This window comes from Cucurbita pepo, chromosome 8 (genome assembly GCF_057944985.1).
Source record: "Cucurbita pepo subsp. pepo isolate OVF chromosome 8, ASM5794498v1, whole genome shotgun sequence".
Taxonomy (NCBI): domain Eukaryota; kingdom Viridiplantae; phylum Streptophyta; class Magnoliopsida; order Cucurbitales; family Cucurbitaceae; genus Cucurbita; species Cucurbita pepo.
Window position 1 is genome coordinate 10,524,581 of NC_141805.1, and position 14,637 is coordinate 10,539,217.

General features: G+C 35.7%; 2 protein-coding genes across 2 annotated transcripts; both read right to left on the reverse strand.

Annotated features, from left to right (window-relative positions):
* Window positions 1-287: 287 nt before the first annotated feature.
* On the reverse strand, window positions 288-3,834 carry LOC111800318 (protein SMAX1-LIKE 3). Its single transcript, XM_087126574.1, has 4 exons — window positions 2,498-3,834; window positions 2,019-2,196; window positions 1,199-1,685; window positions 288-991 (listed from the first exon to the last, which is right to left on the reverse strand). The coding sequence occupies exons 1-4, from the start codon at window positions 3,697-3,699 to the stop codon at window positions 390-392; spliced, it is 2,469 nt and encodes an 822-aa protein (XP_086982700.1). The 5' UTR covers window positions 3,700-3,834; the 3' UTR covers window positions 288-389.
* A 5,137-nt stretch (window positions 3,835-8,971) lies between these two features.
* On the reverse strand, window positions 8,972-10,837 carry LOC111800923 (putative aspartyl protease At4g16563). Its single transcript, XM_023684843.2, has one exon. It carries the CDS (start codon window positions 10,718-10,720, stop codon window positions 9,347-9,349), a length of 1,374 nt encoding a protein of 457 aa, XP_023540611.2. The 5' UTR covers window positions 10,721-10,837; the 3' UTR covers window positions 8,972-9,346.
* Window positions 10,838-14,637: the final 3,800 nt, after the last annotated feature.

Below are 14,637 nucleotides of genomic sequence, written 5' to 3' on the forward strand. Positions count from 1 at the left end.
GAAACCATATCTTACCCATTGAAGTAAAAAGAATCTAACACCAAATTGGTTTCCAACACCCTTTATACATAAATGAAGATTAGAAGTTGAAAAAGATTGATTATCCTTAATTCCATTGTAAACCCTAAATTACAACAAAGATATCACCCATGCTTTACCTCGGATTTTATTCCATTTCATTATCGATTATCAATTACAAATTCAAAAAACGATCCAGACTCGATAACTATTTAATTTTTAACTTGGGTTTGTTTTTTCTACCATTTTTGTATCGTAATCGAAAGAAATGTTAAAAACTTACGAATATATATATATATATATATATAATTAACAAAAACGAAATAACCTACTCCAAATCTTTTTACTCTTGTTTTTATACATATTTGTACTCATAGTTCCTGAATTTGAAAAATAATCCGTCTATCAACTGAATCGAGAAGGCCAACATCATCAATCGATTGATCTGCAGGTGTATGATGATCATCAATTGAAATATTCAAATCCAAAGCCAAACAAGGGCCACCTTCTTCTTCTTCTTGTTCTTCTTCTTGTTCTTGATCAATCTGTTTTTGTTCTTCATTTTGTTCTTTATTTGATCCATTTTTAATGGGAGGAGAGCAAGCTCTAGACCTGGCACTGAAGCTCTCACAACTAAGAATCACAATGGCGTCCGCTAAACAAACTTGGTGCCCACTAGAGTTGGTGATTCTTCCTCCTTCCATGGCCCTTTTAAACCCCACTTTGGAACAGTAATCCGCTTGCTCAACATCTTCCACTAAAAACACTCTATGAGGGTTTATGGTAACTGCTTCTGCAAACCTCTCTATGTAGCTGCAACTTTGTTCATCTCTTGATCTTTTGTTTCTGCAATCCTCCGTTGAATCTGCCCTTGTGGAGGAGAAGCTGCTCAATGTTATGGACACAAAATTTGATCCAAATATTACTCTTCCTAATTCCGCTGCCACCTTCTCTTTCGCTCCTACGTCATTCCCTGTAAACCCACCAGAACTTATACTCAAAATGGACAATATCATATTATTATGGAACGTTGTGATTCTTAACATGGTATCAGATTCATACGTTTAAAAACTAATATCATATCATTATAGAACGTCGTGATTTCTAAGATGGTATTAGATTCATACGTTTAAAAACTAATATCATATCATTGTGGAACGTCGTGATTCCTAACACGTACCTTGAAATAGCAACCAAGTTTCTTCCATCTTCCCTTTTCTCCTCCCCATCCCTGACCTGCATTGAAGTACAGCACTAGCAATATCACCCACCACATTCTTTTGCCATGGTACCTTCTTCTCCAAAGCACTACAAAGCCCCTTGAAATTCTCAGAGTTCAACTCCTTGAACCTATTCACATATTCACCCTCCATCACGACGTCGCTTCCCGACGAAGCTGGTGATGGCGTCGAACCATGATTATTATTCAATTTCTTTCCCTCTCCATTGCCCTCAAATAGGGAATGTCGTAAGAAATTGAACTGATTATTATTATAATGATGATGATCGTACGAAGACCCAGAAGCCGAAGAAGAAGAATTTGGAAGAATACAAGAGAATGATAAACTTTTGTCTGAAGAAATAATGTTGTTGTTATTGGAATTGTTGTGGATTGAATTGCAAATTGAGTTCCACTTTGTGTAAAGGTCCGTGACTGCGACACAGCTCTGTTACAAAATAAGAAACAACAAAGAGATAATGTCAAATTAAAAAAAAAAAAAAAAAAAAAAAATCATTTTCCACGTATGATTTCCATTTATTACACGAATAATTCCATGTAATTACAAGAGGGTTTTTATTAGAATTTCTCATATTATTGGAAATGAAAACTTTGGTAGGTTAAAAAGTAGGGTTTCTTTTTAAAAACAAAACTAAAGAAGAGAAAGTGGAATTCCAGTCATGAACATATTTAGAGTATTTCATGTGGGCCTCTTTAAAAATTGGTGTAATTATGAGTTTAAAGAAGCAAAGTGCATAAAGACATAACATAAAAGAAAGACCTGTTCATTTTCTCCCATGGCTTTCTGTTCATTTTTGTATTGTTGAAGCCATGCAGGAAGAGGAGCTGAAGAGGTTGTCGACTCACTATTATTGGAACCTTGTAAGCTTCTAGCTTCTGTCTCCATCTTACCTGAACACTCAGCACAACAATTTAGCTGAGACTGTCTTTGAATGTCACTGCAACACACACACACACACACACACACAAAAAAAAACAATCAAAACTTGTTTGGGGTTTGGCCCATATCCAAAGATTACTTTTTTTTTTAATGGGAATTTGGAATTAGTGCCAAAAAAAAAAGATAAAACTTTATTGTTTTTCACCTTTCTTTTTATTCTATTATTCCTTTTTCATTTTTGTTCCTTTTTTCCTTGAATTCAAAGTAAAGGGGTTTATGAACGCTTTGGAAGAAGAGAAAAAAAAAAAAAAAAAAAAAAAAAAAAGAAAGACTTTACCAACTCAACCATTGATTCTAACCTGTCAGCCATGAGACTCAAGCTTAAGCTGGCGGGTGGAATTGTAAGAGGATGAATGGCCAATAGAGTTTGAATTGATGGATATCCAGATTTGCATCTCATGTATGTTTGGAATGTTGCAATCCCCATTATCCAAACAACTCCTTTCTCATCATTATCTCCCACATAATTCCTATACGCCAATTTCCCAAGCTCCATGATCATATGCTCCACACCACAATAATTGTAAGCCCTTGTTTCATTGCTTGAGTAATCTATACTCCATTTCATATCTCCTATATACAAAATAACCCCTTTCCCTAAACAGCTTCTTATCAAACTATTGAGCTCCATAACCTTTTGATCCACTTCTTCTCTTGACCTATTCCTAAAAGATGAAATTGAAAGGTTTATGAATTTTACCTCCTTTAAACACTCCGGCACTTCCCTTTTCTCTATTCTTCCAATTGCTGCCTCAACCACACTTTCAAGGTTTGCTACACACTCCCCTACCACCACCACACTCCTCTTCTTCTTCTCCGCTAATTCGTTGATAACCGCCGCGATGTCGTCCTCGCTCACTCGACCGGAGGCGGGTGACCCTGTTGATGGTTTCCCGACGACTGTGCCGAGAAGATTGTTGTTGTTGTTGTTGGTATTGTTATTGTCTTTGGAGGGTTTGGTAGTACAAGTTTGAGATGAATTACACATCTCAATTGATACCACTTGTTCTACTTTACTCTTGACTTGTGTGCTTGAGAAACCAGCTTCCCTCATTACACGGCTAACACTAGGATCGTCTAAAATGGAAATAATAAGCTGTTCCAGCTCGATTTTGACGGTGAGAAGGGGTTGTTGTTGGTTTTCAATGGAGCCACGGCGTTGGTGGGCTTGAGCTCGTTTGAAAGCTGCAACAAGGGCGTTGGAAATTGAAGGGTGTTGTTGAGATTGAGGGCCTAACATGGGGCTGGAATTTGAAGCTGGAAGACGGTTTAAGGCAACATTAAAACAAAGTTCTAAAGCTTTGCACTGAAGAGGATGAGAATGGGATTGAAGACATGCCGTCCTAAGGAGGCCAGTGGGAGCTGTGAGCATGGTGCTAGCCACATGGAGAGGCGTCACTTGGGCATGGCCACGGCGTTTGGCTAAAATCACTGCTTGCTTTACAACGCTCAAAGCCTCAGAAGTTAGAGCTTGTTGCACTGTGCAACCACTTGTTCTCATACTTGGAAGGAAGGAAGGAAGGAAGGAAGAACACAAAGAACAAGAAGAAAGGAAGGATTTTTATGTGTTGGGTGTCAAAAATGGAAGATGGGCATGGTGGGATTTGGAGAGAAAATATAAGGGGGGGGGGGGGGGGGGGGGAAATAGAGGGTATGCTTTTCTTGAAGGTGAGGTAAAATTTTGAGGTCCAAAGGGGATTTTGTAGTGGAAAGTGGAATGCATGTGCTGACAATTAGCAGCAAGGAATGCAGCAGTATCAAAGGCAACTCAGCTTTGCTTTGTTTTCTCTCTCTCTCTCTCTCTCTCTCTCTCTCTCTCTCTCTCTTCAAATACAAAAAGGATATATTTTCTCTCTCTTTTTTATGCAAGTTTTGTTAAGGTATTATATATATATATATATATATATATATATATATATATATATATATATATATATATATATATATTCATAGTAATGGCACTAACATCAAAATCAATACAACAAATCTTATATTTTTATGTATACCAAAGCATTGGGATATTCTGTTTTGGTAAGGGGAAGTGGGATTCACGCATTGAGTAGCAATTTTTGGAGAGACAGCATAACCAAACACAAGTTGAGTTGTGGAGCTAGAAATAGTAAAAGTGATGGATGTTCATGTTCATGTTCATGTTCATGTTCATGTTTATGTGTTTGATGGAATGGTTTAAGGTAGGGTATGGAGAAAAGAGAGAAAATGAATGGGGAAGTGTGTCCAATATTCATTTGGGAATCAAAGATATGTGTTGGAGTGAGGGCTTTGAATTGAACATTTGATGCATTCCCCCAAAATTCCCTTCCTTCATTCTCTATTTTTTTCTTAAAAGTTGTTCACTTTACTCCCTTCTCAAAACCCTTTCTCTTTTCTATTATTAAATCATCCAAACTCATTCCACCTTTTGATTATATCTCTATCATTACTCTATAGCAGGTAGAGTAAAAAAACAGGTATATGAATGAATCAAAACCCAGTAGTCTTGAGAATAGGGTGACTTTGAAAGTTCATTAACCTATCACTCCTAAGCCTAGATTGTTACAATAAGAAGATGGTTACAATATAGAATCAAAACCATATCATACGATGATGGTTACTATACGATAGGATTGACTTTAGATGTTCATTAACTTATCACTCTTATTTAGATATGATCTCAAACATTATAGATATACATTAGTTGAGCCTTGCATAAGATAAATTGGGTAATATATGACACCAAATACCTCCTAACACACATATGAAAAGATTTCAAAATTGAAATTATAGCTCCTTTCATTATACATGAAGCCATTGAAAAAAGATAAAGTGGCATTGGCTACAAACACTTGGATCCATTAAAAAGAACACATAAACATCGAAATCCTTGAGAAGCCATTCATTTTATTATTTTTCTTTTTGAATTACCAACCCCATCTACATCTAGATCAAGAGAGAAAAAAAAAGGGAAAAAGAAAAGAGAAAAGAAAAAAGAAAAAAGAAAAAGAAAAAAGAAAGAATTTTTATAGTAATTTCTCCAACACAACAAACGAGAGAGATCTGTTTTGTCATTCTTCAATCATCTTCATCTTTCTTTTTTTCTTTTTTTCTTCGTTGTTCTTACAGAAAGAGCTATTTGAAAGAAAGAAAAAAGAAAATGGCGAAACAATGATGGAATAAAGATTAAAGATGGTAGCGATCTAAAGAGAGTTCCCAGTCACCTATGCATGAAATCGATTTGCTTTCTTTACGACCAACGTTTGCTTCAAACTTGTTCTAATTCTTCATAACATTCATATTTTATTACGAAATCCTTAATTTGACTGAAACTATGATGAACAATAGATGAAATGGGAGAAAGGAATAAATGATTGGAAGTCATTACATACAAACTTGAATCCATTTTGTTTGTAGGGACCTTAAAATAAAAATAGAATTTGTGGGTTTAACTGTACATATAGTTAAGAATGCTTTTGGTCTCGGTCAAAAAGTTAAGTTGTAGTATCCATCTTTGTTGTCCTTAAAAGACATGCAAAGAGAGCACCCAATAATTTGAACACAACACAAAGCATTTTATGGCCTAAAATGCTCCAAAAGGAGTGTTTGAATATGGAAAGAAACAATGAAGAAGTAGAAGAAGAACAACAAGAACAAGAGAATAAATGCATTGCTTCATAACCACCCTATCTCTCTTCTCTTTCAACTTTCAAAGAGTAACTATAACAAAAGCCCACTCCTCCCAAAGCTAATATCGGTTTTTCCTTTCAGACTTCCCCTCAACGTTTTTAAAATACGTTTGGTAGGGAAAAGTTTCTACACTCTTATAAAAATGTTTCGTTCCCCTCTCCAACCGATATGGGATTTCACAATCCACCCTCCAAGGTCTAGCGTCCTTGCTGGCACACCGTCCGTGTCTTGCTCTGATACCATTTGTAACAGCCCAAACCCACTTGTTCTCTTTGGACTTTTCTCTCAAAATTCTTAAAACGCGTCTACTAAGAAGAGATTTCCACACTTTTATACTAATATTTCGTTCATCTCTCTCCAACTGATGTAACTAATGTGAAATTTGATAGGAAGATTAAGTAAAAGGAAGGTAATTAGAAGTGCATTAAACAAGATATGGTGTTTTGTTCAAAATTCTGGTTGTTGGGTTTTGTTTTAGGTTTGTTTTAGTAAAAGCAAAGCAAAGAAGTGTGAGGAAAAAAGGTGATATTAAAAGCAAAATATGGCATTATCTACTCAAAAGGGGTGCTCATTTATATGCTTTTGGAGCTTCAAAATAAGCATCTTTGGTCCCTCTACGTGGCCATGTGAGTTAAAGCAGAGCAGTGACCAAAACCATATTGAAATTTATAGAAAGAGAGTGTAAATAGTTACAAAGTTCAAAGAGGAAGGGAGTGAGGCTTAAAGCTTACGATATGAGGAAAAAAAAAGTTGGTACAATTTTGAAATGACAGGCTTAAGTTTATGTAAAGGGTGATACGTACCATCCCCACAAACACCGCCTTTTTCTTAAAGTTCTAATATTCTTTGCTCGAGTCCCTACAATCTTACTTAATTTCCCACAAAACTCTCTTCCTTTTCCATCTAAATTATATCAAATCTCCACTTAAAAGGCGTAAGTCTCCAACATTATTATGATTATCCTCTTTAATCATTCGTGTCTTATCAATCTCTCACTCTCAATCATTTCTATTCCACCCCTCCAAGCATTTTCCCGTTACTTAATCGCTCCGTTCCTTTTACAGTAATCATATATAGTTTGATCGGCTTAGAATTTGAGTGGGATGATTGTTGTAATGATAATAGTCCTTTTTACTTTGAGATTCATTCTATGATTGAAGGGTTTAATCTAGAATGTGTTCTAGATATTGAAAAAAAAAAAACATAATGTTGTGTCATGTTGTTATATCAATCTATGTAACAGCTCAATCCCACCACTTGTAGATCATTTTGGTACGTTACGTATTGCCGTCAGTCTCATGATTTTAAAACGCATCTGTTAGGGAGAAGTTTCCACACCCACACCATTACAAGGAATACTTCGTTTCCCTCTCCAACCGATGTGAGATCTCACAATCCACACCTCTTGAGGGTCTAACGTCTTTGCTGGCATATCGCCTAGTGATGGGCTCTAATACCATTTATAACAACCCAAGCCCACCGCTAGTAAATATTGTCCGTTTTAGCCCATTACATACCGTCTCACCCTTATAAAGTATGCTTCGTTATCTCTTCAGCTTATATGAGATCTCACAATATATCTATGTTTCTCATTCAAATAGCGAATAGTATAATGAGCTAATGGTGGTCATTTCCCCTCCATTCCTTACCGCAAACCACACATGCCTTCCTAACTCTGAAGTGAAAGCTATTCTATAACAATGGTTCTCCTGTATTTAAATGACCCTTAACTCTATTTAGAATCAAATTCAAGAGTGATGCATCAAAATCAAAATCCCTTGGTTGTCTAACTCTATCAGCAACCACTGAATAATATGCGTCACGGTTGGCCATTTCAAGCACTAGCCTTCTAAACTGAACAAAAGTTGATTAAAATAGAGAATCTTTTATGAGCGGAGCCGTACCATGCGTCGGTCACGAAAAAAATAGGAAGGGCACATCTTGTTTCGACCGGTAATTATCGAAAGTAAAGGTGAGATGTGAAAGTTGCAGGAGAGCTTCCAATAGCACCAGCAGAGGCGGCAGGTCATCGTTCATTAAAGGTCTCTGTGGAAAGAAAGGGCATTATGTAAATTGATGCCAATGGAATCATTAAAATATCCGAAATTGTTGCAGGGAAAAGAAACCCACATTTTCAGACCAACAAAAATCGTACGGACGTGGAATATATCAGTCGTCGAGATGCCCAAGATAGAAGCCCATCAGGCCCAATTCTCAGCCCAATATTAATCTAATAAAGTTTAGCTTTTGTGGGCCATATACATATGGGCCCATTCATCACGCATCTTATCAAATTATGTTACAGTTTCCTTCCAACGTAATTAACACTATTTAATTAATCTTTTAATTCTACGCGTATCGTGTGAGAATTTCATGAATTGGAGGATTATTTAATTTCTTATTTTATTTTAATACCTTTTTTTTTTTTTTTAATTTACTAATTCTTTTTCTATGAAATAGAGGAGAAAATAGTGAGACTGACGATTATATGTAACGGACTAAATATCTACTAGCAGTAGATTTTTGTTGTTACAAATGGTACCAAAGTCATTCTGTGCCTCTAGATTGTAAGATCCCACATTGGTTGAAGAGAGAAACAAAGCATTTATTACGAGGGGTTCGGACCATATTTGATAGCGGTGGGCTTGAATTGTTACAAATGATATCAAAGTCAATCACCGGAAGGTGCGAGGCTAGACCCTCTCCAATATTTACTAGCAGTGGGGTTAGACTGTTACAAATGATATCAAAATTTGACACCGAACGGTGCATGAGTAGATCCTCTTTATAATAAACTCTCCAAACATCCTCAACGTTATATCATTGCGTGATACAATGAATATAAAAAGTCACTAAAAGGTCCTTTTGTTTTTAAATTGAAAGAATTGAACCTAAAGAACCCAATTCCACATGGAAAGAAAAAGAGGGAGAATCTAATATCTTTCTCAGAATAAATAGTAATATAACATTTTTGTAATCGTCCAAGTCTACGAGCAGCTGCTACCAAATATTCTCTACTGTGTACTTTCCTTTTAAACTGATTTGATGTTAAAGACGTGTTTTAAAATCGTGAGAGAAAATTAAAAAAATAATAATAATAAATAGGAGAAAAGTTTCCATTTAGCCACAAGCACGTGGGTGTGACTCAATTTTGGGTGTTGGCACTCAATTTCATAATCACATGTCGTCTTCCCCCAACTAATTTCATTATCAACCACCCCACTCTCTCCTTTTTTTATTTAATACACCTTTTCCGACATTTATTTACTCTATTTTCTTCCTTTGATGATCAAATATGACACATTTGATTACAATATCATCCAGTAATTATTACAACAAAGGGGGAAAAATATGATTTTGAATTGTCAAATTTAAACCAACGTCGTAGCTCCGGTCAATATGCCAGCCGCCGACCACCGAAAGCTACAAACATAACAACAGCATACTATACTGAATCCACGCCGCTTCTAACTGCAAGTCTGTTGCCGAAATCCTAATCTTTCATTCACCAAATCATATTCCACATAGAAATTTTGCTGCTGAAAAGCCCCCAAAATCACGGACGGCCCACTGCCGCCGCCCGCCGCATCCTTATGCGTTACAACCGTCAAACACGCAACGCCGGAGCTACTAACCAAAGCGAAGTAGTTATTCAACGGCAGTGCCCATTTCGCTCCGCCTTTAAACTGGAATATCAACTCCGGAAACTCCACCGATTTCTCCTTGGAAATGTCAAAACATGGCCGCAATCCGGTGGCGGATTCCACGTCGGTGGCTCTCGTCCGATTCGCTAACTGCTTCTCGAACGCTTCCGCCACGGCTTCGAACACTGGTTTGTCCATAAACGTGAAGGTAGAGCCGGAATCAATGATAGATCCACCGCTGCCGTCGGATCCCGGCACTAGATACTTGTACGGTACCTTCACGTCCTGGTTACCGACGAGGATTTTCCGTATTGATAAGTAATAGTATTCCTTATAAGCATGGTTAGATACAGAGGGATTCTGGCGGAACGGCGTGTAGGTGAGATCGCCGGTCTTTGCCCCGCCGGAATCCAGAATCAGCTCGCCGGAATGCGGCGAGTCGTCGAATTTCCGAGACGCGAGACAGTAGGCAAATTTCTTCAGACCCATTTGCGACGGAAGCGATTCGGATCCTCGGCCGAATCCAGCGATTCCAGAGGGCTGATGAATCGAAAGAAACGAACACCCCACCACGAAATTGGGGATTTTTTGATCGGGAAAATCCAGCGTCTCCGATAGCAAAAGCCCGGCCGTGGAACCAGAGCCATACTGAACAACATAAGCAGGACATGTTTGGGTACAATTCTCTGTTTTCAGGTTACAATTCCAGCACTGAGACTTCACGTCAGGGCCGAAAACCCAAGCACATTTTGGATTCTGGCAGCCGACAAGCTTGGAGGAAGAGGACAATTTGGGGACAAATCTGGGGATTCGGAGAGGATCTATTTTGGGAAACGAACATTGGGAACAGAGATATTTGGAAGTACAAGGAAACCAAACGAGGCTGCTACCTGTATCAAATATCAAATGGAGAGTCTGGGGTGGGGTACCGAAGCTGAGTGGAGCAGAGTAAGCTCCATAGCTATGGGGGGAGAGAGGGGATTTGGAAACGGAGTTGGATTTTGGGGTTTTGATTTGATGGGCTCTGTTCTGGGAAGCAGAGGCGAGGAAATTGAGATTTTGGAGTGGATCTGAGGAAGAAGGGTGGGGGAAGGCGGAGAGAGGGAGAGTGATGGAGTTGGTGTTGGCGTCGACAATGGCGGAAACAGAGAAGAGGAGGAGAATGTATGAGAAACAGAGAGGGGGAGGAGCCGCCATGGAAGAAGCTTGGATTGGGTTCTTCCTTGGAAGTATAAATGGGGGGAGGAAGAACTAAGAAGGGGAAGGGGACAAGAGGGTGAGCTGGAAGCAGCGCACAAGTTTCAGCGTTAAGTAGAGAGTGTACTATGGAATCAACATCAACCATGTGGTCTTGACACGGTATGCATTTCATCGTACTTAAAGGATTTAATTAAATTGATGGATTTTTTAATCCACATCCATTGGATCGTACTTAAGGGTTTAATTAAATTGATGGATTTTTAATCTTCGCTATTCTAATCTACAAGACATACATTTCATCATATTCAAGAGTTTAATTAAATTGATGGATTTTTTTTACCTTTGTTGTTCTGTTCTACATGACACGGAATGCATTTCATCTCTTCTACATGACACGACATGCATTTCATAGTACTTAACGGTTTAATTAAATTGATGAATTTTTAATCTTTATTGTTCTGTACTACATGACAAGGCATGCATGCATTTCATACTACTTAGGGTTTAATTAAATTGATTTATTTTTAATCCCGTATAGTTTTATTCTTAAATCTATTAAAAATTCCTGACTTCAAAAAAATAATAATAATAAATATAAATAAAAATAAAAATAAAAATAAAAATAAAAATAGGAATAATTTGCTAATTTTTAATTTCAATTTCTTAGAGTTTTCATCGGGCTAAATGAATGGTAATTGAATGAATCTAAGAGTACATCTAAATTAAAGCAATTCTAAGAAAGGTCTAAACACTATACATCATTTCTCACTAGCTCAATTATAGAAACTTCATGACTAAATATGTTTTACTTGGAATAATTCTATATTGAGTGACATCTTATGAATTTTTCAGAGATGCATGTGAGTGAGGACAAAATATGTTAGATAGACTAGTGTAGTCGGTCGTGTTGGTCTGTGTGGATAGTCAACCCTTAAAAAACATGTCTTAAGGAGAATGTTGAGCTTTCCGATGACGAATCTCAATTTTGAACTCCCATCTGAATCCTGGGTATGAGATGTTACAAATAGTATCATAATGTTGGGTTTTTCAAGTGTCAAATCCCGATTACGAATTTTCATCTAAATTCTAGGTATGAGAGGTTATAAATAGTATCAGAGCAGAGCAACACCTTTCTCGATAAAACATGATTCGAGGACGAACGAATACAAAAAATTAATCAACATACGATATCCAAATAAATGTGAGTGATACATGAATGAACCAAATTTACACCGTCCTCCCAAACATATTCAAGCTATAACAATTTATTCGGTTTCGCACCTCTGCCCATTCTTTGTCCTTCTCTCTCTATATCTTGGTTCCGAAGGAAGGCATCCTTCACTATGAAGGTTCTTCTTTACTCTTATATAAAAGTGGTGTGGCAGAGGAAAAAGAATAACCACTTTGATATTGGACAACATAAAGTGTCACACTTTTTAACTAATACCAACCTTTTGCATTTATGATCAAATAAACATCATTTTTCCATATTTAATTCACATTTCTTTTTTTCTTTCTTCGTTCCATGCTTCGAAATTAAGATAATCTCAACCTTTCTCAGAAAATTAACCTCCAAACAAATTTAGATAGCTTCAAAATTAATTTTTTCGATGTTTATTATTCTACTACTTCAACTATGATAAATGGAGTCATCGAACCGAACATCCATTCAAATAACGGTCTACTACCGTTCCTGGTGGACGTACTAAATTTGTAATTTAACCACGCAACTAGAAATGTAATGGGTGGATCCAATAACCTTTCGAAGTTAAATATGGACTTTGACCTCTAATCCAAAGTTCATTACAGGGTTGGCCCAATAGTTCTTACACACGGCCCAATAACTAAAACTTTGTCTTCACCTTGAAATTTTATAATTATTTAATAATTTTTTATACATGATTTTTTCAATTTATTTATCCAATTTTGTATATAATACATCATTGAATTTCAAAACATATTAGAATAATATTATTAGATATTTACAAAATTGAAAATTTTTGGATTAAATTTATAATTTAACTTTTTTTTTTTTTTTAATATTAGAATTTAAACCTACCATTTTTGTAAAAGAAAATAAAGATAAGCCAATAGCTCAGCGTTTAAAAAATCATCTAAGATTCAGCTAATGAAATACCAAATCCAATTAAAAACACATGTAATATTAGCCACAAAATCTAATCCAAACAAGAAAAAAAAAAACAGTTAACATTAACATAAATAACTAATTTCAAACTGACACCTCTTGATTCCAAAAACAATATACCAAAACTAATTATCTCAAATGTGGAACAAATGTCACTACAACAAGTTTGACTTTTCCAACACTAAAAAAAACATTATTAAAAAAAAAAAAAAAAAAAAAAGTTGACTCTGTATTACATTATGAGATAGCGACATTAACGGCTTTTTGTCACATTTTTACACCAAATTCATTGCTTCTATGGGTTTACTGGGTTGATTTTATGTATTCAAGTTTGCATGAAGACAATATTTCCACCAAACAAAGTTTAAATGGTCCCATTCATTAGATATGTTACATATTTGTTCTCTTTCTCAAAACATCACTTTACAACAAAACTAAAATTTTATATTCATATTCTTATGCTTTACCCGTCTCATAAATAATAATAAAATATTTCAAAATTTAGAATTGCTTCCCCGAATCACTTTTTTAAAGCGCTATAAAGTTAGCCATAAAGTTTTTGTAAAATTTTTTAAAGATGTAAATAATGGCCTATTGCGTATCGTTTCAATCTCATGGTTTTAAAATATGTTTATTATGAACACGGACTCAAGCCCACCGCTAAGAGATATTATTTTCATGAGATTTCACATCAGTTGAAGAGAGGTACAATCCATAGAAATAATTATGAATATTTATGTGTATTATTCTCCGCATAAAAAAGATATGCATCTATTGACAATAACATATGATCATAATATATTGTATTAATTTTTAATATATCCTCTATTTTAGTCAAAGAAAATTACTGGTGGACAGAAGAAAAATACTTAAATGGGAGAGATTGATGGCGATCTGGGATGCATGAATTGGATTGGTCATTTATTTAAATCATAAAAAGTGCAAAACACAACTTCTTTTATAATATTATTTTATTTCATTTACTATTATTATTTTGGGTATTTTTTATTCGAGAGCGTTTAAAAGCAACTTTGTAACGAAATTGTATCCACTGCAGGCAGATATCTCTTATATATCATCTTGAGCCTCAACCACTCTTTTGGAGACCAACATATTCGTTGGTATACTGTCTAGTGTCTAGTTCTGATACCACATATTACAGTCTAACCTCACCACTAACCGATATTATCCATTTTGATTTAGTTACGTATCACTGTTTTCAAACGCGTCTATTAAGGAGAGACTTCTACACCCGTAAAAGAAATGTTTTATTCTCCATCTCCTACCGGAATCTTAGAGCAATTTCATGTCAATTGTCTTATTTTTTTAAAAAAAAAAAATTGATTTCCCCGCCAAATTTTGATTTTTCTTCAATCAATAGGTTAATTTGGATTAAATTCAACAAAAAAAAAAAAAAAAAAAAAAAGTTGAGCCAGTCCACTTACACCCTTAAACTAATGCAAACGCAATTAAAAATTATGAGCAAAATTGATTGAATAATAGAGTATTAACGTTGAAAAAGTTGTTATTAATTGGTATTATAATAATAATAATCATAAAATGGTAATTTTTCTCGTGCTAATTATCCTTAAAAATGCGTAAATAAGAATATGTTGACCTACGTGGAACACAACTTATGATAATCTAAACAAAATCGAACCCAATCCACGTGTCAAATTCCTATTCACGCAGATTTAAAGGTCCACGCGTAGTAGATTACGTATACACATTCGTAATCAAAATCCCATATGAAAAACAAATGTAAAAT